The 20,415-nt window shown below is 48.6% G+C and overlaps 1 protein-coding gene across 4 annotated transcripts in view; it reads left to right on the top strand.

Moving 5' to 3' along the window:
• ARHGAP45 (Rho GTPase activating protein 45) overlaps positions 1-20,415 on the top strand; it is a 57,214-nt gene that overhangs the window by 4,098 nt on the left and 32,701 nt on the right. For 2 of the 4 annotated variants that reach the window (XM_035119329.3, XM_035119326.3), the window contains exons 1-7: positions 888-1,739; positions 7,024-7,321; positions 13,232-13,375; positions 15,174-15,258; positions 16,577-16,649; positions 18,188-18,266; positions 19,839-19,976. In XM_035119329.3, coding sequence (XP_034975220.3) covers positions 1,617-1,739; positions 7,024-7,321; positions 13,232-13,375; positions 15,174-15,258; positions 16,577-16,649; positions 18,188-18,266; positions 19,839-19,976 — 940 coding nt within the window. In that variant the 5' untranslated portion in view covers positions 888-1,616. Of the gene's footprint in view, positions 1-887; positions 1,740-7,023; positions 7,322-13,231; positions 13,376-15,173; positions 15,259-16,576; positions 16,650-18,187; positions 18,267-19,838; positions 19,977-20,415 lie in introns of those variants that run through there. The other 2 variants (XM_035119330.3, XM_035119327.3) reach the window with 2 other exon arrangements.

Genomic DNA, 20,415 nt, shown 5'->3' with positions numbered 1-20,415 from the left:
CAGTCCTGCCTGTCATTAAAAAGAAAAAAAGAAACTGTTTTTTTCATAATGTGAGGAGATCAAAGCAACAAATACAGATAATTGCAGAGAAAGAGAGAAAAACAAACAAACAAAAAAGGAAATAAAAGAAGGGGGGGAGGAAAAAGATTTTAAAAGCTTCCTTCCCTGTAAACTCAGCGTTGCTTTAAAGCAGGCACCCCCAAACTCGGCCCTCCAGGTGTTTTGGGACTACAACTCCCACCATCCCTAGCTAACAGGTCCAGTGGTCAGGGATGATGGGAATTGTAGTCCCCAAAAGATCTAGGGGGCCGAGTTTGGGGGTGCCTGCTTTAAAGAATAATTTCAAGAACAATTGAAACTATGAAACTAGAGCTGATGAAGAATAAAGTGAAACAGGGCCTTGTCCTGGATTTCCAAAAACTGGATTGCTACTGGAATTTGTCTCATTATTATTATCAACTTAAAACTTCCTAAAAATCATTCCTTTACCTGGCCAGAGCTCTGGGAATCTTTTCATTTGATTTTCTCAGCACTCCAAGGACTCCAATTTATTTAGTGCTTTAAAGAATAAAGCAAAATATGATTCTAGTTACAGGTAGGTAGCCGTGTTGGTCTGAGTCGAAGCAAAATAAAAAAATTCCTTCAGTAGCACCTTAAAGGCCAACTAAGTTTTTATTTTGGTATGACCTTTCGTGTGCATGCACACTTCTTCAGATACACTTGAAACAGAAGTGTCAGACCCTTATGTATATACAGAGGGTGGGGGTGATGGGAATGGGTGATGGGCTGATAGGAGTGGTAAACCTGTCGATGGCTGTTAACGACTGTTAACGACTGCAATTGGTCTTGCGGGGGGGGGGAGCAAGGGCTGAGATGCTAAGGAAAGCTTGATGGTGTATAATGAGATAAGAATCCGATGTCTTTATTCATCCCAGGTGGCTCCATGGTTTTAAGCTTCGTAATGAGTTCCAATTCAGAAACTTCTCTTTCCAGTCTGTTCCTGAAATTTTTCTGTAATAAGACAGCTGCTTTGAGATCTTGTATAGAATGTCCTGGGAGATTGAAGTGTTCTCCTACTGGTTTTTCAGTCTTATGGTTCCTGATGTCAGATTTATGTCCATTTATCCTTTGGCGTAGGGTTTGGCCTGTTTGTCCAATAGAGAGAGCTGAAGGGCACTGTTGGCATTTGATGGCATACACAATGTTAGAATGGCGTCATCTGGGTCTGCTTTTTCTTTATGTTCAGTTTTGCACAATTCAGGGCTGTAGCCGAGCCCCAAAAGAGGAAGCCGTCCGACCCACCTTCCTCCCTGCTCAGTTTGTGGCTTTTTGTTCCGCCCGCCCCTTCTAAGCAGCAGCGCTGGGTGGGTGGGTGCTGGCCATTGGGTGCTGTGTGTGTCAATGTTGTTGTTGTTTTTTGAAAAAGAAAAACCACCCCCCCCCACAAAAAAACCCACAAGGTTTCCAGAAGCAAGCATGGGTGGGGCGGCTCTCGGAATCTGCCTCAGCGCTGGAGGGGCGTCCTAGGCCTTGAAATCGTCCGTGCCCGGGGCTGCCACCGCCCTCTCTGCCTCGTGGGGCAACGTTTTTTTGGGGGGGGGCGTCGGATCGTGGCCATGCACAGCAACCGGGGGAAAAGCAGCTACAGCCCGTATTCGGCCGGGCTGCGGAGGAAAGTCTCGAAGGCCGGGGGCCACGTCCTGGAGACCGTCTCCAACCGAGCCAGCGTTTGGCTGAAGGTACTTTTGGCAAACATTTGCCGGGTTTTCGACCGAAAAGACACGTCACACGAGGAAAGCGGTGTGGGGAGGGAGGAGGGCAAACTCAAGCGCTCGTTTTGTTCAAATAAGAAAGTTTTGCAGGATTTTAACAGCAATGGAGAGAATGGGTGATGATTTAGAAGGATTAAAAATCTGGATAAATATTGATATGCAGTTGTAAATAATACGGTTAGGACAGTGATGGCGAACCTATGACACGCGTGTCAGACGTGACACGCAGAGCCCTCACTGCGGGCATGCGCCCCATCGGCCCATTCGCGCTGTTGTTGTTGTCCCCCCCCCCATTTGTTCTCCCGCTCCTCCTCACACTAGTTTGTCTCCACTGTTAAAACCCAGATCCTTTTTTGTTGTTGTTGTTGTTGGTAGCCAGAGATTGGTTTTTTAACCCTTTCTGTGCTGTTTTTTCTGGCGCTTTGGCAGACGATGATTGGGTGTAACAGCGTTCATTTTTTAACCCGTTCTGTGCTGGGTTTTTTGGCGCTTTGGCAGACTATGTCAGTGCTGCATGTTAGTTCCAGCGAAGGTATCATTCGTCATTTATTTCTGTTCTCTTCCCCCCCCCCAAAAAAAGCGCAGTAGCTTTGGGGCACCCCCCCAAAAAAAGCAAAAATACCGCAAAATTGTGGGTTTCTTCTCAAAGTGACACACCACCCGAGTTATGCTCAGTTTTTTGGCGAATTTTGACACACCAAGCTCAAAAGGTTGCCCAAGGACCAATATCAGGAGATTCAGAGCAATCTCGGTATTTGGACCTGGAACTGGTTTATGGTGTATGTTTATGCTTTTTGAAATCAAGTTGAAAAATTGTACGAGGAAAGAAAGAAAGAAAGAAAGAAAGAAAGAAAGAAAGAAAGAAAGAAAGAAAGAAAGAAAGAAAGAAAGAAAGAAAGAGGCCAGCTGGGAGGGAAACAGTTCAGGAAAGAGGTGCCCACTTAAATAAAATATTTCGGGGGTGGCAGGTAACCTCCACCCCACATAATTGATCACACAACACAGTGCACACAAACCGTTTGAAAGACTTTGGCCATCAACTTGTGGGGGCGGCCCCCCCCTTTTTGTGTGTGTGGGGGCAAAGCGTTGGCACCTACGGTTCAGGAAGCACTCATGGTCTAGTGTCAGGTTAAAGGCAACTGGCCTCTGTAACCAGAGGGTGGTGGCACAGCCTTGCTTGCAGCGCCGTCTTAAGCGCCCCTGTCGTCATGATGCGCCGGATCTCTCCGGCGCCCTCCTGCCCCGTTTCCCAGCGCGGTGGGCGGGTGGGCGCGGCACTGCTACGGGGCGGGCGGGCAGGCACAGTGCGATCTCTCCGGCGCCCTTCCGCCCCATTTCCCAGCGCGGTGGGCGGGTGGGCGCGGCGCTGCTACGGGGCGGGCGGGCAGGCACAGCGCGATCTCTCCGGCGCCCTTCCGCCCCATTTCCCAGTGCGGTGGGCGGGTGGGCGCGGCGCTGCTACGGAGCGGGCGGGCAGGCACAGCGCGATCTCTCCGGCGCCCTTCCGCCCCATTTCCCAGTGCGGTGGGCGGGTGGGCGCGGCGCTGCTACGGAGTGGGCGGGCAGGCACAGCGCGATCTCTCCGGCGCCCTTCCGCCCCATTTCCCAGCGCGGTGGGCGGGTGGGCGCGGCGCTGCTACGGGGCGGGCGGGCAGGCACAGCGCGATCTCTCCGGCGCCCTCCCGTCCCGTTTCCCAGCGCGGTGGGCAGGTGGGCGCCACGGGCAGCTGCGCAGCGGACCGGCCGGCCAGCGGGCGGGCGCAGCTCGCGGCGCCCTCCTGGCGGGCCGGCGCCATGGTGCTCTGCGCCACCGGGGGTCTACGTAGAGCCGGCCCTGCTTGCTTGCCTTCTGCTCTGCAGGTGGATGGAATTACAGGTAGACCAGGGGTCGGCAAGGCTTAGTGGGCATGGGCTGGATCACTCCCACGGAGATCCTCTGTGGGCCGGGCCGGCGCAGCACGACACCAGAAATCGCATCTGCGCATGTCCATGGCACCGGAAATCGCTTCTGTGCGATTTTCCAGACACTGAAAATTGCACCTGCGCAGAAACGATTTCCGGCATCTGGGCATGCGCAGAAGCGATTTCCGGTGCCGCGGAAGAGGGTCCCAGCACTGCGCTGTGCCGGTTTAGCACAGCGCCCAGGGACTCGCCAGGCGGGCAGCTCAGTTCGAGGGCGGCTCGTGGGCCAGTTAAACGGCCTCCGTGGGCCGCTTCCGGCCCATGGGCCGCAGGTTGGGAACCCTGAGGTAGACTGTCCCTGTGTGTATAAGTTCTCTTTGGCCATCCTAGTGGAAGGCCAGGAAAAAACCCGCCGTCTGCAAGAGCATAGGTCAGCCCATTCGGATGGTACTGTCTAGGGAGAAGTGTTGCTCCGTGGTCAGGGCACCTGTTTGGCCTGCAGAAGGTCCCCTTGGCATCTGAAACCCTGGACAGCTGCTGCCAACTGGTGCAGGCAATACCGAGCTAGAAGGATCAGCGGTCTGGCTTGGGATAAGGTAGCTCTTAAACTTCCCCGTTACCTAAACCATGAGGACTAGCATCTCTACTTAAAGAGAGGGCCACTGTTTGGTAGTAGGGTGTCTGTCTTGCATGCAGAAGGTCCCAGCTTCAACCCTCAGCATTTCGAAGCCGGTTGCTGGGAGGGGCTCCTGTCTGAAACCCTAAACTTCTGATAATACTGAAGGAAGAGGGGCCGGGGTCGTGGGTTCGAGCCCCACGCTGGGCGAAAGTTCCCTGCATTGCAGGGGGTTGGACTAGATGACCCGCAGGGTCCCTTCCTGCGCTGCCATTTTCACGATTCCCTAATATAAGAAGTAGCTTTTCCCTACCGCACTGTGGGAGACGGAGGAACCCCTCTATTTAGAAGAGGTATTCTTCTAAATGAGAAGGGGGAGCTCCTCTTCTTAGATCTGGGGTGGGGAACGCCTCTTCTCTCCTTGAGGGTGGGGAAAGCCGATATCCCTGCAGATATCATTGGAGGAATGCCTGTTTGGAATAATTATAATAATAGTTTATAATACAGTATAATAAAAATAATTTATTATTTATACCCCGCCCATCTGGCTGGGTTTCCCCAGCACTCAGGGCGGCTCCCAACAGAATATAAAAAAATACAATATTATTATTATTATTATTATTATTATTATTATTATTATTATTATTATAGCAGAGGTTGCATGGGCACCTATCAGAGATGCTCTAGCTGAGATTCCTGCGTTGGAGGGGGCCGGACTATATTTTTTGGGGGGAAATAATGAACGAATTCCTATGCCCCACAAACAACCCAGAGATGCATTTTAAATAAAAGGACACATTCTGCTCATGTAAAAACACGCTGATTCCCGGACCGGATTGAGAAGGTGATTGGGCTGGATCCGGCCCCTGGGCCTTAGTTTGCCTACCCATGGCCTAAAGGGACTTTGCAGCTATATGGTAGCCAGGATTCGGCCAGAGGGGATACGGCTATGGTTTCTCAAGCGCCAGCCAAGATTGACGTCAGAGCCAAAGTCACGGCTGTTGAGCAATCGTGACTCCTAGGAGGCCACAAGACTCAACCGCTCCCCTCCGTGGAATAATTTCCTTCGAGGCAGAATGAATGCAATTAATTAATCCCTTGCACTTAATCTCCCCACCACTTCCCCCTCCAAGCAACTCAAAAGGGGTGTCCGTGGTTCTCTCCTTCCTTGTTCAATCCACAACAACAACAACAACAACAACAACCCTGCAAGGTAGGACAGGCCGGACTGACATATAAGCTAAACAAGCTTAGGATGTACATTACCAAGATAGAAGTTTTCCAAAAGTCAAACTTATCCAAAACTAAAAACAAACAAATCAAAAACTCTTATTAAATTTAATTTCCCCCAAAAAAGTCAAAACAACCAAATAGCCCCCCTCCAAACATCACCCATTCTTATTTCTTAAATTTGAAATTTCCCCAAAAGTAAAAAAGAAAGAAAGAAAGAAAGAAAGAAACGAATTATAATAATAATGTCCCACAAACACCCATTCTTATTTTTTAAAGTTGGAACTTTTCCAAAAAGCAGGAGACCAAATTCAGGTTAAATCTCACCGCATCTTTCTAAACATCCGCGTATATTTGTTGAAATGAGAATGGGCACAAAAGAGGACGTCATGGCTGGGAGTCCATCGGCTGGGAGTCCTGAAGTGGGTGGGGCCAAAGGTTCTGAGTTCTAGTCCCGCCCTGAGTGAACCGAGTGCCTATTGGTTCTTCCAAGGCGTTTTCTGAAGTTGGTGGGGCCAAAGGTTCTGAGTTCTAGTCCCGCCCTGAGTGAACCGAGTGCCTATTGGTTCTTCCAAGGCGTTTTCTGAAGTTGGTGGGGCCAAAGGTTCTGAGTTCTAGTCCCGCCCTGAGTGAACCGAGTACCTATTGGTTCCTCCAAGGCATTCTGAAGTTGGTGGGGCCAAAGGTTCCGAGTTCTAGTCCCGCCCTGAGTGACTTCCAAGGCGTTCTGAAGTTGGCAGGGCCAAAGGTTCTGAGTTCTAGTCCCGCCCTGAGTGACCAGAGTGCCTATTGGTTCTTCCAAGGCGTTTTCTGAAGTTGGCAGGGCCAAAGGTTCTGAGTTCTAGTCCCGCCCTGAGTGAACCGAGTGCCTATTGGTTCTTCCAAGGCGTTTTCTGAAGTTGGTGGGGCCAAAGGTTCTGAGTTCTAGTCCCGCCCTGAGTGAACCGAGTACCTATTGGTTCCTCCAAGGCATTCTGAAGTTGGTGGGGCCAAAGGTTCCGAGTTCTAGTCCCGCCCTGAGTGACTTCCAAGGCGTTCTGAAGTTGGCAGGGCCAAAGGTTCTGAGTTCTAGTCCCGCCCTGAGTGACCAGAGTGCCTATTGGTTCTTCCAAGGCGTTTTCTGAAGTTGGCAGGGCCAAAGGTTCTGAGTTCTAGTCCCGCCCTGAGTGAACCGAGTGCCTATTGGTTCTTCCAAGGCGTTTTCTGAAGTTGGTGGGGCCAAAGGTTCTGAGTTCTAGTCCCGCCCTGAGTGAACCGAGTACCTATTGGTTCCTCCAAGGCATTCTGAAGTTGGTGGGGCCAAAGGTTCCGAGTTCTAGTCCCGCCCTGAGTGACTTCCAAGGCGTTCTGAAGTTGGCAGGGCCAAAGGTTCTGAGTTCTAGTCCCGCCCTGAGTGACCAGAGTGCCTATTGGTTCTTCTAAGGCGTTTTGAAGTTGGCAGGGCCAAAGGTTCCGAGTTCTAGTCCCGCCTGAGTGACCCAAGTGCCTTTTGCTTCTTCCAAGGAGCTGCCGCGGCGCGATGGCCTGGACTCCTCGACCTCCAGCCTGGCGGACCTCTCCTCGCCGACCCCAGCGGGCACCCTCAAGCGCCCCACCAGTCTCAGCCGCCACGCCAGCGCCGCCGGCTTCCCCCTCTCGCCGGCCGTCCCCCGGGGCCTGGGCAAGGCCACCAAGGCCTACAGCCCCTGCGAATACGGCGAGGGCAGCCTGACGGAACCGGAGGACATCTCGCAGCTGCTGGCCGACGTGGCTCGCTTTGCCGAGCGCCTGGAGAAGCTGAGGGACGTGGTCCTCCGGGAGGGTAAGTGGTCTTAGCACAGCTCGCCCGCAGTCAAGTCGAGACATCCAGGGCCAGGGCCGGATTGAAGTTCAACGCGGCCCTCAGTTCCTGAAGGTCATGGGGCCCTTTATACGTCCAGCCATCCTTTGTCAACCGCAAATGCCGCTGTTTATCTGTGTATGATAGATGGCAGGCATCCCCAACCTTTGGCCCTCCAGATGTTTTGGCCTACAACTCCCATGATCCCTAGCTAACAGGACCAGTGGTCAGGGATGATGGGAATTGTAGTCCAAAACATCTGGAGGGCCAAAGGTTGGGGATGCCTGCTATAGGGCAGTGGTGTCCAAACTTTTTTCAAAGAGGGCCAGATTTGATGAAGTGAAGGGCCGTTGAGGGCCAACCAAACTGCCACAGGGGCCGTATTAGGCCCCCGAAATGGACTTTGGACGTGCCCGATTTAAATCAAATCCACCCTCTTTAAGTCCTTCCAAATGATGAGGACTAGCTCCTTGCTTTTTCAAAGGGAAGGGCTGCGGCTCAGCGATAAAGCACAGGCGCTGCGTACGGAATGTCCCAGTTTCGATCCGCAGCGGTATGAGGACTAGAAACTTGCTCTATGTTTAGGGAAGACACAGCAAACTCAGAGGAGAAGGGCCATGATTCAATGGCAGAGCGTTGAATGCCTGGCAGGGAGAAGGTCCTGGGTTCAGAAGCGGAGGCCCGAGACTCAGAGATGAGTCTGGCTGGTAATAATAATAATAATAATAATAATAATAATAATAATAATAATAATATATTTACACCCTGCCCATCTGGCTGGGTTTCCCCAGCTGCTCTAGGCGGCTCCCAACAGAATACTGAAAACACAATAAGACTTCAGATTTTCTATCTTACAATACTCAAGGTGGTTTACAAGCTGAAGAAACAAAAAAATGTATGTCTTACAACAATCTAAGGCAATACAAAAATGTGATCATAAAACAAAACTTAAAATAATCAACCCCTACATAAAAAAGTAACATTCACCAATCATTAGAATAGTATAAAATAATATCAACATATAAAAGTTAAACACTCAACGGTTACAATAAATATTTTCTAAAAACTATAATCATAAGATGTCTTCTGAAAGTCAGATAGTTGTATATTTCCTTGACATCTGACGGGAGGGCGTTCCACAGGGCGGGTGCCACCACCGAGAAGGCCCTCTGCCTGGTTCCCTGTAACCTCACTTCTTGCAGGGAGGGAACCGCCAGAAGGCCCTCGGAGGTGGACCCCGGTGTCCAGGCTGGACGATGGGGGTGGAGATGCTGCTTCAGGTATCCTGGGCTGATCAAGGACATTATATCATTAGAAGGGTGCCTCTGTTTAGGAGCCAGCAATAAATCACACTGACCGAGCTGGAGTTCAACTCTTTATTAGCAAGAACACTGTGCAGACTTGATGGACTGTCAGGCCTAATGAGCGCAGCAGCTCATCCCCGGGAGGTCTGGCCTCATGGATGATAATAAATAATAATAATAATAATAATTTTTATTACTTATACCCTGCCCATCTGGCTGGGTTTCCCCAGCCACTCTGGGCGGCTCCCAACAGAATATTGAAAACATCAAACATTAAAAGCTTCCCTAAACAGGACTGCCTTCAGATGTCTTCTAAAATTCAGGTAGTTGTTTATTTCCTTGACATCTGACGAGAGGGTGTTCCACAGGGCGGGTGCCACCACTGAGAAGGCCCTCTGCCTGGTTCGCAGTAACCTCACTTCTCGCAGGGAGGGAACCGCCAGAAGGCCCTCGGAGGAGGACCCAGGTGTCCGGGCTGAACGCATTGGAAAATAATATATATATGATAAGAATAATATTGGAGAAAACTGGATATTGAAACCTGCTTAACCTAAATCATATATCCCAGTTTACAGCGGCCCTTTAAAGTACGCTTCACGCAGAGTATACGCAGTCAGAAGTTGACCTGGCTAAGAAAACACCACCAAGAGCGTAGGGAATTATCTCCCTTATATGAAACCCCTTACTAGCTGCACACTTGCAAAAGTATGCAGATGAAAATACAAACGGTTGGGTTTCTTTAACTGAAAAACAAACTGAATCTAAAGAGACTTTAAACTAAAGATAAATGCTTTCTCTCTTAGCAATGTTATCTGCCCACTTTCCAAACCTCCCACAAAATTCCCACATAACTCCCATTAAACTCCCCAAGAATTAACAGTAAACTAGCTTTATAACTGAGCAACTCTCATACTAAGATTCAACTAAGGAATCTCTTAAACTGAGAGTCTCTCTTACTAAGATTCAACTAGGAATCTCTTAAACTGAGAACAACTGAGAGAGTGATCTACTTAGAGATGAATCAAACTGAAAGATCTAACTAACAGATACAGAAGGCTTTCTGGCAGAGCCTTATATACAAGAAGCAGAGCCCACGCCTGTGAGCAATTACTGGTAACAGAAACACCGGCACCTGTTTCTCTTAAACAGACAGTATTTACATTAGACCGGCTCTAAAGTACTGTAACTTGACTATTCAAAAAATCCAACAGAACGATGGGGGTGGAGACGTTCCTTCAGGGATACAGGGCTGTTTAGGGCTTCCAAGGTCAGCACCAGCACTTTGAATTGTGCTCGGAAACGTACTCTTGCCACATCGAATCCTGTCCCCCTCCGGGAATCATTGGAGGAATGTCTCTGTTTCGAAGAGGCATTCTCTCCTGGAAAAGGGGAATGCCTCTTCTCTCATCCAGGGTGGGGAAGCGCTGTCTCACTCCGGATGTTGCTGGACTCCAACTCCCATCAGCCTCAACATTCAAGGACGATGGGAGTTGGAGTCATCCCATGACTCAAAACTGCGGGGTTTTGGTGCATGATTTCAGATTATTATTATTATTATTATTATTATTATTATTATTATTATTATTATTTCCACGTTGCCAATAAATGTTTCCTTTTGCCAGTAGCAATCTGCAGATTGCACAAGAAAAACAACAAGCCGTTTCTTCTGTTTCTGCCATTTAGTCATCGCCACACATCCAATTCTGAATGACAAACGTTAATTAAAAACAAGGCTGTTTGTTTTAAACAACAACAACATCGGATCGGTCATTGGAGAGGGAATGAATGGGAAACGGCTTTTCTCCTAACAGCTTTCCACATTTGTTTTCCCTTTTAAAAGGGATTCTCCTTAAATCCTCTCCTCTCGAGAGCGGGCATGCAGCCCTCCTTTGCATATGGTGGTGAGCTGCAAATGGGCGGTTCACTGAGCATGTGCAGAGTTCTCTGGCTTCCCCTCTGCCCTGCTCCTCCTAGGCTCACGCTCGAATTTCTCCTTTTACGCTGGGGTCGGGTTTCGCTGGACCGGCAGCCCAAACTGGCACAAAGCGCTTTCCTGATGCTCCTGTTTAAACCCCAAACATCATTAGGACTAGAACCTTGCTTTTTTGTTTTGCTTTTTCGCTTTAGGATTGTAGCACAGTGGCAAATGTGTGTGCTCTGCGTGCGAAACACCCAACATCTCCCTGCAGGGCGGTGCACGTTCCCTTCCCTGCAACCTTGGGGAGCGGCTGCCAGTCTGTGTAGGCACTATTGAGCTAGATGGGACCCAGCGGCCCTGACTTGGGAAAAGGAGTGACAGGCCCTCCTGGTTTTGCAAGCGCCAGCTGTGGGCGGTCTCTGGGGACAGAGAGAGAGAGAGAGAGACGGTTGCCACATCAGACGGTGGCAAGAGGGGTTGCCGCGAGGAGAGGGACGGGATACATGCTGCTTCCTGCCTCTATTTTCATCCGCCTGCCCTTCCTGTTTACGCCGAGGCTGCAGCAGCTGGCAGCACCCTGATAAACCCTTCGCGGGAGTGTCAGGGTGCCCCTCACCCTCGCTGCAATGTCCCTCGAGCAACGGGCTTGCAGTTGTGCACCGCTGTGGTGCAGCGGACCCGCCAGGCCCGGGTTCGAATTCCGACACAGCCGCGAAGCTCGCCGGGTGGCCTTGGGGATGGGGCAGCCACCGCCTCTCTCGGCCTAACCGACCTCCCAGGGTTGTTGTGGGGATCGCATGCGGGCTAGGACCTGGGAGATCAGGGTTCGAATCCCGACTAAGCCACAATGATCTCTTGGTGACCTTGCGGAGGGGGGTAGGCAGTCAATTGCCTCTCAGCCTAACCTACCTTGCAGGGTTGTTGCAGGAGGAGGGGGTGAACCGTGTAGGGGGAAAGGAAAAGGTGGAAATATAAATGCTAAAAGTGAATAAAACATATTGGGGGAAATTGCCAAAGCACGTTAGTCAAAGCTGCATACAAGATGGAAAATTGCACTAATATCCTGCTGAGTTTTCGTGAGGATTTTAACTCTTTTGTTATTGCAAACGGGTGCAAAATGGGCAGAACCCGAGTTTAAAAACTGGAAAAATTAGGAGCGAACCCCGATGGTTGCTCCTTCCTTCCCTAGTGGTGAAAATGCACAGAAACAATGGAGGCAGAAGAAGAGACAATCTGGGCGGGCGATGGTTTAGGGATGGGGGTCAGCGGTCAAGCGGGTTATCTCAAATGCGGCAGGAGAGGGTCACTTCCTTCTCTCCAACTTCCCTTCCTGGATGTAAACAGGAAGGGAAACATTCCAGAGAAGACCTTGGACAGAGAGAGGTTGCCAACTTACTGGCTGGGGGGGGGGACAGGGATATGCTCTGCCCCAAAGAATTATGGGAGCTGTAGTTTGGGGCACATGCTCTGCCCCAAAGAATTATGGGAGCTGTAGTTTGGGACACATGTTCTGCCCCAAAGAATTATGGGAACTGTAGTTTGCTCTGCCGGAAAGAATTGTGAGGGCTGTAGTTTGGGACACATGCTCTGCCCCAAAGAATTGTGGGAGCTGTAGTTTGGGGGCACATGTTCTGCCCCAAAGAATTATGGGAGCTGTAGTTTGCTCTGCCGGAAAGAATTGTGAGGGCTGTAGTTTGGGACACATGCTCTGCCCCAAAGAATTATGGGAGCTGTAGTTTGGGACACATGTTCTGCCCCAAAGAATTATGGGAACTGTAGTTTGCTCTGCCGGAAAGAATTGTGAGGGCTGTAGTTTGGGACACATGCTCTGCCCCAAAGAATTATGGGAGCTGTAGTTTGGGACGCATGTTCTGCCCCAAAGAATTGTGGAAGCTGTAGTTTGGGACAAATGCTCTGCCCAAAAGAGTTATGGGAGCTGTAGTTTGCCGTTGTGGCATCCTGTAAACAGAATCTTGGGAAATGTAGTTTAAGGTGTGATGAAAGTTGAAATGGAAAGCCCTATTCCCCCCCCCAACACAGAGAACCACAATTCCCAGAGGGTTTTTTTTTTGGCAAGGCAGATTGATTGTTAAACTCCTCTGAGTAATATTGCTCTCTGGGGGAATAGGGGGTCTCACATGGCGGAGCGGGGATCCTAATCTCCCAAGCTCTGATCCGGCGCTCTAACCACTACACCGCCACTGCCTCCCGAAGTAGCAGCTGGATTTCTGATCCCATTCGAAAACTGCGCAACTCTCCTGTCCCGAGGGGCAGATGATAATGAAATTGTGGGTTCAGGTGGGTTCTGGGACTTGTGGGGAGGAAGGCAGGGAGCCCAAGAGCAGGTGAGAGGCAGAAACAAATCTTGGAACTATAGCGTTGGGAAGGGGCCCAAGGGTCATCTATTCCAACCCCCTGAAATGCAGAAATACGCAGCTGCCTTAGATGGGGATCAAACCTGCAACCTTGCCGTTATTAGCTTCACGCTCTAGCCAGCTGAGCTACTTGCGGGGTCCCTTCTAGTTTCCACCTTCCTGCCGAGTCCTAGAAGGTGGGCTGCTGCATCAGCAGGACGACAGGCAGAAATTCAACAGGTGCAGCACACGCTACAATTGGATTCCGACAGGCCGTAACCAGCAGAGGTCTTTTCTCCCTCTCTCGCTTTTGCAGATGGGCTGGAGTCCCGGCGGGCGCTGGCCCACGAGAGCCTCGGGGACGCCTTGCGGATCCTGCGGCAGGTCATCTGCAAATACCCCCTGCTCAACACGCTCGAGACTTTGACTGCGGCGGGCACACTCATCTCCAAAGTCAAAGGTCAGTTGCATGCTCTGCCAGGGGAAGGAATGCGTGCTTTGCAAAATGACGCACGGACTGACGCACGGAAATTTCGCACTTCCCCAAAACTCTCCTTTATTTTTTAAAAAAATTATTTATACTTTTCAGATCTATTGTTGTTGTTGTTTAGTCATTTAGTCGTGTCCGACTCTTGGTGACCCCAATGACCAGACCACGCCAGGCACTCCTGTCTTGCACTGCCTTCCGCAGTTTGGTCAAACTCATGTTGGTGACTTTGAGAACACTGTCCAACCATCTCGTCCTCTGTCGTCCCCTTCTCCTTGCGCCCTCCATCTTTCCCAACATCAGGGTCTTTTCCAGGGAGTCTTCTCTTCTCATGAGGTGGCCAAAGTATTGGAGCCTCAGCTTCAGGATCTGTCCTTCCAGTGAGCACTCAGGGCTGATTTCCTTAAGAATGGAGAGGTTTGATCTTCTAGCAGTCCATGGGACTCTCAAGAGTCTCCTCCAGCACCATAATTCAAATTCAATCTGAAATTCTTTCAGATCTATACCTTTCACTGATTCTACATTCATTTGGACATTTTAAAACTTGCAACCCATCCCTTGCCAGAAGTCCCTTCCTCAAAGAAATGGAGATCGTGATCCAAGGCGCCAAACCTGGGCCACGGCCTTCGACAGGAAGTGGCAATAAAAAACCCCCCAAGGTCTTTTAACTTCCCACCCAAGTTTCATAGCCCCTTGCTACATGTCAAAAGCTGTGTGTCGCTGTATCACCTGTACCCACATACTTAAATAAAAAGGAAGGGGTCTTTACAAGACTTGGCAACTTCTCCGTCACACCCTCAATCTTTGCACCCGAAGGACATAAAATGCATGCATAAAATGGCATATAATTGTGAAAATAACACTATGGGGGAAATCCCATTGCAGAAATGTGTGCATTGGACATTTTTTCATAACACTATTTTGTAAAATTTATACACCACTTGTTTGTAAGCGGGGGAAGGGGGAGGGGCAACAAACTTAAAGCAGTTTGCAAACATGTGTCTATTAGGAGAAATTCGCCCTAAAATGCCAAATTTTCATGAGGATATAATATATATATATACATACACATACACACACACCCCAATGTGGAAATTTGGAGAACTGAATTGAAACTTTGGAGAGAATCTGGATGGAGGATAGAGAGGGATTGTGTGCGAGAGTCTGAACAGAAAGCAGTGTGGTGCACAAAAGGTAAAAATTTTAATTTGCATCGGCTGCTTTACCCGCCTCTGCCACGTGGCCCTTGGAAAGTTGTTCAGAAGAGAGTGTGGCCCTCGGGCTCACGAGAGCTTCTCCCCACCAGCAATAGTTGTGAGTCGCATCCAAATCTGTTTGCCCCATCCACAGATTCGAGATACCAAGATCCACCAAGGCTTAAGGTACGAGATGTTGGCACCAAATTAGCTGTGCATAGCTCCTTTTATGCGTTGGTGCGTGTAAATAAGGAGCGTTTTAGAATAGTAGAGAGAAAGGAAGTGGTGGGAAGCGATCTTAGCAATCGTAAGAGTATGCCGGAATGAAAACGTCTCTGTTTTGTTGTCAGCTCCCGTCTTCCTGTGCTCTGGGTAGCTAACCGCAAGCCACCAGAAGTCTCTTTTCTTTTCTTTCCTTCTTTTCAATGTATTTTTTATTAAATACTTCTTGGTTTACAAAAGTCTGTGCAATGTCTCTCTCTTTTTCCAAGTTACCCTCCTGCGTATCACTTTATTTCTTCATCATTGTAATTATTTCAATGAAGATATTAATTTTTTAAAAAAATAATCCGTAGGTTTCCATTATGAATCCAACATCGAAGCTGACAAACGAGAATTTGAAAAGGCCCTGGAGATGATCGCCGTTTCCTTCAGCAGCACGTAAGCAGATAACTTTTTTTTGTGCTTTCCCTAAAGGCGCAATGCTTCCGGGTCGTAGAATCGGTGGGGGGCCCTTTAGAGAACATCCAGCTCAACCCCCCACTCGGGTGGAAAATTTGGGGTTAGAGGCGGCTGTGCGGCCTTTGCTTGTTGAGGTTACAGCAGCTTTTAAACATCCGGTGATACCCAGCGGTTAAAGAACTGCAATAAGCCTTTGGCCAGAGAGGCTGGACACTCTAAACATTTTCCTGGGTAGTGAATTTTGGGGGGTTGAATCAGAAGGTGATTTTGGTCATTGGGTACAATACAGATTTTTGCGGTGCGTGTGTTAAATTAATTGAAGTTGACGTTACCTTCAACAAGCAGTGTGATGCAGCAGCTAAAAAAGCCAATGCAATTCTGGGCTGCATCAATAGGAGTATAGCATCTAGATCAAGGGAAGTAATAGTACCACTGGATTCTGCTCTGGTCAGACCTCACCTGGAGTACTGTGTTCAGTTCTGGGCACCACAGTTCAAGGATACTGACAAGCTGGAACGTGTCCAGAAGAGGGCAACCAAAATGGTCAAAGGCCTAGAAACGATGCCTTATGAGGAACGGCTTAGGGAGCTGGGTATGTTTAGCCTGGTTAAGGGGTGATATGATAGCCATGTTCAAATATATGAAAGGCTGTCATATGGAGGAGGGAGAAAGATTGTTTTCTGCTGCTCCAGAGAAGCGGACACGGAGCAATGGATTCAAACTTCAAGAAAGAACATTCCACCTAAACATTAGGAAGAACTTCCTGACAGTAAGAGCTGTTCAGCAGTGGAATTTGCTGCCAAGGAGTGTGGTGGAGTCTCCTTCTTTGGAGGTCTTTAAGCAGAGGCTTGACAGGCATATGTCAAGAATGCTTTGATGGTGTTTCCTGCTTGGCAGCGGGTTGGACTGGATGGCCCTTGTGGTCTCTTCCAACTCTATGATTCTATGATTCTACCTGGAGATGGATTTGGGGTTTGTGAATGAGGAGGAACAACATGATTTTTGGAACAAGGGACTCAGCTATACAGCTGCAAATATAATGTGCATTTAAGTGCATTGTACAAACGTTACACTAGGTGGCGATGGTGAGCTTATAGCATAGCAAATTCAATAATATTTCCAAAACGCTTTTTTCCCCCCACCATGTTTTTTTATATGCGTCTAGATTCCACCCTGGTCTGTTGGGTAATTAATTGGGGCCAACGAACCAGAGCAATTTGGGGCAAAGTGCAAAATTAATGTGCTTGTTTCCTCCCTCGCTTTGTTTCATAAACGTGCTTTTTATTCCCCGAACCAGGGTCTCCGAATTCCTCATGGGGGAAGTAGATAGTAGCACCCTTCTCTCCATCCCTCCTAGCGACCACAACCAGGTGAGGCATCCCGGCTAATGAATGAATGAATGAATGAAATCTTTACACAGTAGCTAAAAGCTAAAAGCCGCCACAAATGGCCACAATGCGTAGAATACAAATAATTGGCTTGAAACTGAACCATAAGAACAGCAATGCAAACATATAGAAATGCAAAAATCACTCCTGCATAAGTTAAGGAACTCCACATCTCACACTCGCCCTTATGATACCTAGCTCTCAACTTAATTGCAGCCAAGACAAACTTTGCAGCCAGTGCAGTAATAAATACTTTATTGCCAGCCAGAAAAATAGACATTTGCTCAACGGGAAGTCGATTGGGAAGAGAGCAAAGGATGTAATCAAGGATTTTTTGTCTAAGAGATGTACAATGGTACCTTGGTTCTCAAACTTCTGGAAGTCCGTTCCCAAACCCAAAGCGTTCCAAAACCAAGGCACACTTTCCCATAGAAAGTCATGCAAAATGGATTAATCCGTTCCAAGCTTTTAAAAGCAACCCTTAAAACAGCAATTGAGCCTGAATTTTACTCTCTAACAAAACCATTGGTCTATAAAATGAAAGCAATAATCAGTGTACATTGATGCCTTGCTAGACGAATTTAATTCGTTCCACGGGTCAATTCTTATAATGAAAAATTCGTCTAGCAAATCCCATAGGAATGCATTGAATTTTTATTTATTTATTTGCCCATAGGAACGCATTAATTGAATTTCAATGCATTCCTATGGGAAACCACGATTCACTGGACGAATTTTTCGTAAAACGAATTCGTCTCGCGAGGCAACCTCCACTGGAAAAATCCTTTTGTTAAGCGGAAATTTCATCTTACAGGGCGTTCGTTAAGCGAGGCACCACTGTACTTGTACTATAAGATAAATAAGCCAGTATTGTAGATGATAAAATTAAAATTATTATTATTTTCTTACCTGCACTGATGATAGTCATTGTTTGGAAGGGTGGGGGCTTTTATCCATTTCCGCAGTCGCACAATCAATCAATCAATCAATCAGTAGTTGAGCTGGGTTCCACACTGCCACAAAAACAAATGAACCGAAAAAGCCTCAAGAACGAAAACGCAAAAATAAATAGCAAAAACAAAAGGGCCAAACTTAATCAGTTCCGGAAGTCCGTTTGACTTCCGAAATGTTCAGAAACCAAGGCGCAGCTTCTGATTGGTGCAGGCGCCCCGGAAAAAAATAGCCGACAGCCGCGTCAGATGTTTGGCTTCCGAAAAACGTTTGAAAACCAGAACACTCACTTAATTACCAGGTTTTCGGTGTTTGGAAACCAAGGCATTTGAGAACCAAGGTACCACTGTAAATGATTCATACACCAGGCTATTCTAGCTGGCCCTTAGGACTCTCCTTGGGCCTGGGGTGTTTTTGCCTGGCTGAAACATTTCCCTGAACTCCAATAACACCCAGATCAAGGATATTCAGATATGTGTGTGTGTGCGCGCACGCACGCACGCATCTCTGACTTTTGCTTGCTTGGAAATTCCTTGCTCATAGGAGTAACTGCATTTTCTCTCCCCCAGTCTATGGAAAATCTGTACGGGGGAATTCCTGGGCAAGGTGCCGAAGGGATATCAGACGGCATGGAAGGTTTCACCTCGAGTAAGTGCGAGTCTCCGTCTTTCTGGCCTGCCCCGCCTTTTTCACTAAGGCACACTGGTTTCACTCATGTTTGTGTATTGATCCAACCCCCCACACAAATGGGACCTTGGTAATTTCGAACGCCAGGCTCCTTTCGTGAGCGATAGCACGCTGAGGTTCCAGAGCGCAGCCCCGCCGTGCTAAAATGTGTGGGCGCATGGGATCACCCCAAGGTTACATTTTTACTGAGTGTGTTCCCAGTCTCACCCAACGGGGAGTGGGAGGTGCAAACAGGCTGGAAACTGCGTGCAACTGGGATGACTCAGTTGGCAGAACATGAGACTCTTAATCTCAGGGTTGTGGGTTCGAGTCCCGCATTGGCCGAAATACAGTATTCTTGCGTTGCAGGGGGTTTGGTTGAGATGATGCTCGAGATCCCTTGCAACTCTAGGATTCAATTGCAAAATTATTTTCTTAAGGAATTTACCCTGGGGAAACCAGAAACAAGATCCCCTTTTGGGAAGCTCGGAAGGAGGTCTCCCTGATCTAAACAACAACAACAACTATACACAAACAAACACACACACATACATACCCCACCCATCTGGCCGGGTTTTCCCAGCCACTCTGGGTGATTCCCAACAGAATATTAAAAACATGATAAAAGATAAAACATTAAAAAACTTCCCTAAACAGGGCTGCCTTCAGATGTCTTCTAAAAGTCAGATAGTTGTTTATCTCCTTGACATCTGGTGGGAGGGCGTTCCATAGGGTGGGTGCCACCACCGAGAAGGCCCTCTGCCTGGTTCCCTGCAACCTTGCTTCTCGCAGGGAGGGAACCGCCAGAAGGCCCTCGGAGCTGGACCTCAGTGTGGGTGGAGACGCTTCTTCAGGGATACTGGGCTGAGGTCGTTTAGGGCTTTGAAGGTCAGCACCAACACTTTGAATTGTGCTCGGAAACGTAATGGGAGCCAATGTAGGTCTTTCAGGACTGGAGTTAAATGGTCTCGGCTGCTCCCAGTCCCCAGTCTAGCTGCCGCATTCTGGATCAGTTGTAGTTTCCGGGTCACCTTCAAAGGCAGCCCCACGTAGAGCGCATTGCAGTAGTCCAAGCGGGAGATAACTAGAGCATGCACCACTCTGTTGAGACAGTATGCGGGCAGGGAGGGTCTCATCCTGCATGCCAGATGGAGCTGGTAGACAACTGCCCTGGACACAGAATTGACCTGCACCTCCATGGACAGCTGTGAGTCCAAAATGACTCCCAGGCTGCGCGCCTGGTCCTTTAGGGGCAGATACAGCCGTAGTTGGAGGAAGCAGATTCCTGGAAGCCGCAGGAAGAGGTAAGTGCTCTCGTGGTCAAATCCTGCTTGCCGGTTTCCCAGAAGAGGCATGTGGCTGGCCCCTGTGCTGGCCCGATCTAGCAGACGGGATCTTTTGTGTGTTCTCGTGGAACCTCCAGCTCCTGAGGCAGTCTGTCTGGATTCTTGGATTATATGGGGCTCCTGCAAGAATAGAGATGGGCTCGTGGTCTAGATCCTGCAGGACAGCCCCTTCTTACGTCTCGTGCCTCTCCTCCGTTTCCCTCCCCAGTCCGTCTGTCGGCCGAAGAGGTGGACGTTCTCCTGCAGAGGTGCGAGGGAGGGGTCGAGGCGGCTCTCCATTATGCCAAGAACGTCTCAAAGTATATGAAGGACCTCATATATTACCTGGAGAAAAGGACCGCCCTAGGTGAGCAGGGCAGGGGAGGGAGGGAGGGGGGGAGGGAGGGACATTACCAGATTTATGTACAAGCTAAACAAACTATAGGTTAGGGACCCACTCTCTTGGGGGGGGGGAATGAAAGGGGGAAAAAACTGAATGTACATTTCCAAAATGCAGGTGAAACTCAGAAAATTAGAATATCGTTGAAAAGTGCATTTATTTCAGTAACGCAACTTACTGCAAAGTAATATATGCCAAGCCTTTATTTGTTGCAATTGTAATTACTTGTCATTAGGCGGGTCAATTATAAATGGAATGTAATTAACGAAATGTCATAGGGATGTTTATTTTTTGTTAATTTTTTTATTATTGTCACTATTTGTTTCATTACTGTGGAATTTCCAAAAGAAAGCATTTGTAAAAATTAAAAGAAAAATAAAAAATAATAAGTCGCATTACAGAAATA

Source organism: Zootoca vivipara, chromosome 6 (assembly GCF_965207765.1).
Source record: "Zootoca vivipara chromosome 6, rZooViv2.hap1.1, whole genome shotgun sequence".
Classification (NCBI taxonomy): domain Eukaryota; kingdom Metazoa; phylum Chordata; class Lepidosauria; order Squamata; family Lacertidae; genus Zootoca; species Zootoca vivipara.
Note: the sequence above shows the minus strand (reverse complement) of the source record. Positions and strands in the feature narration are given on the sequence as shown.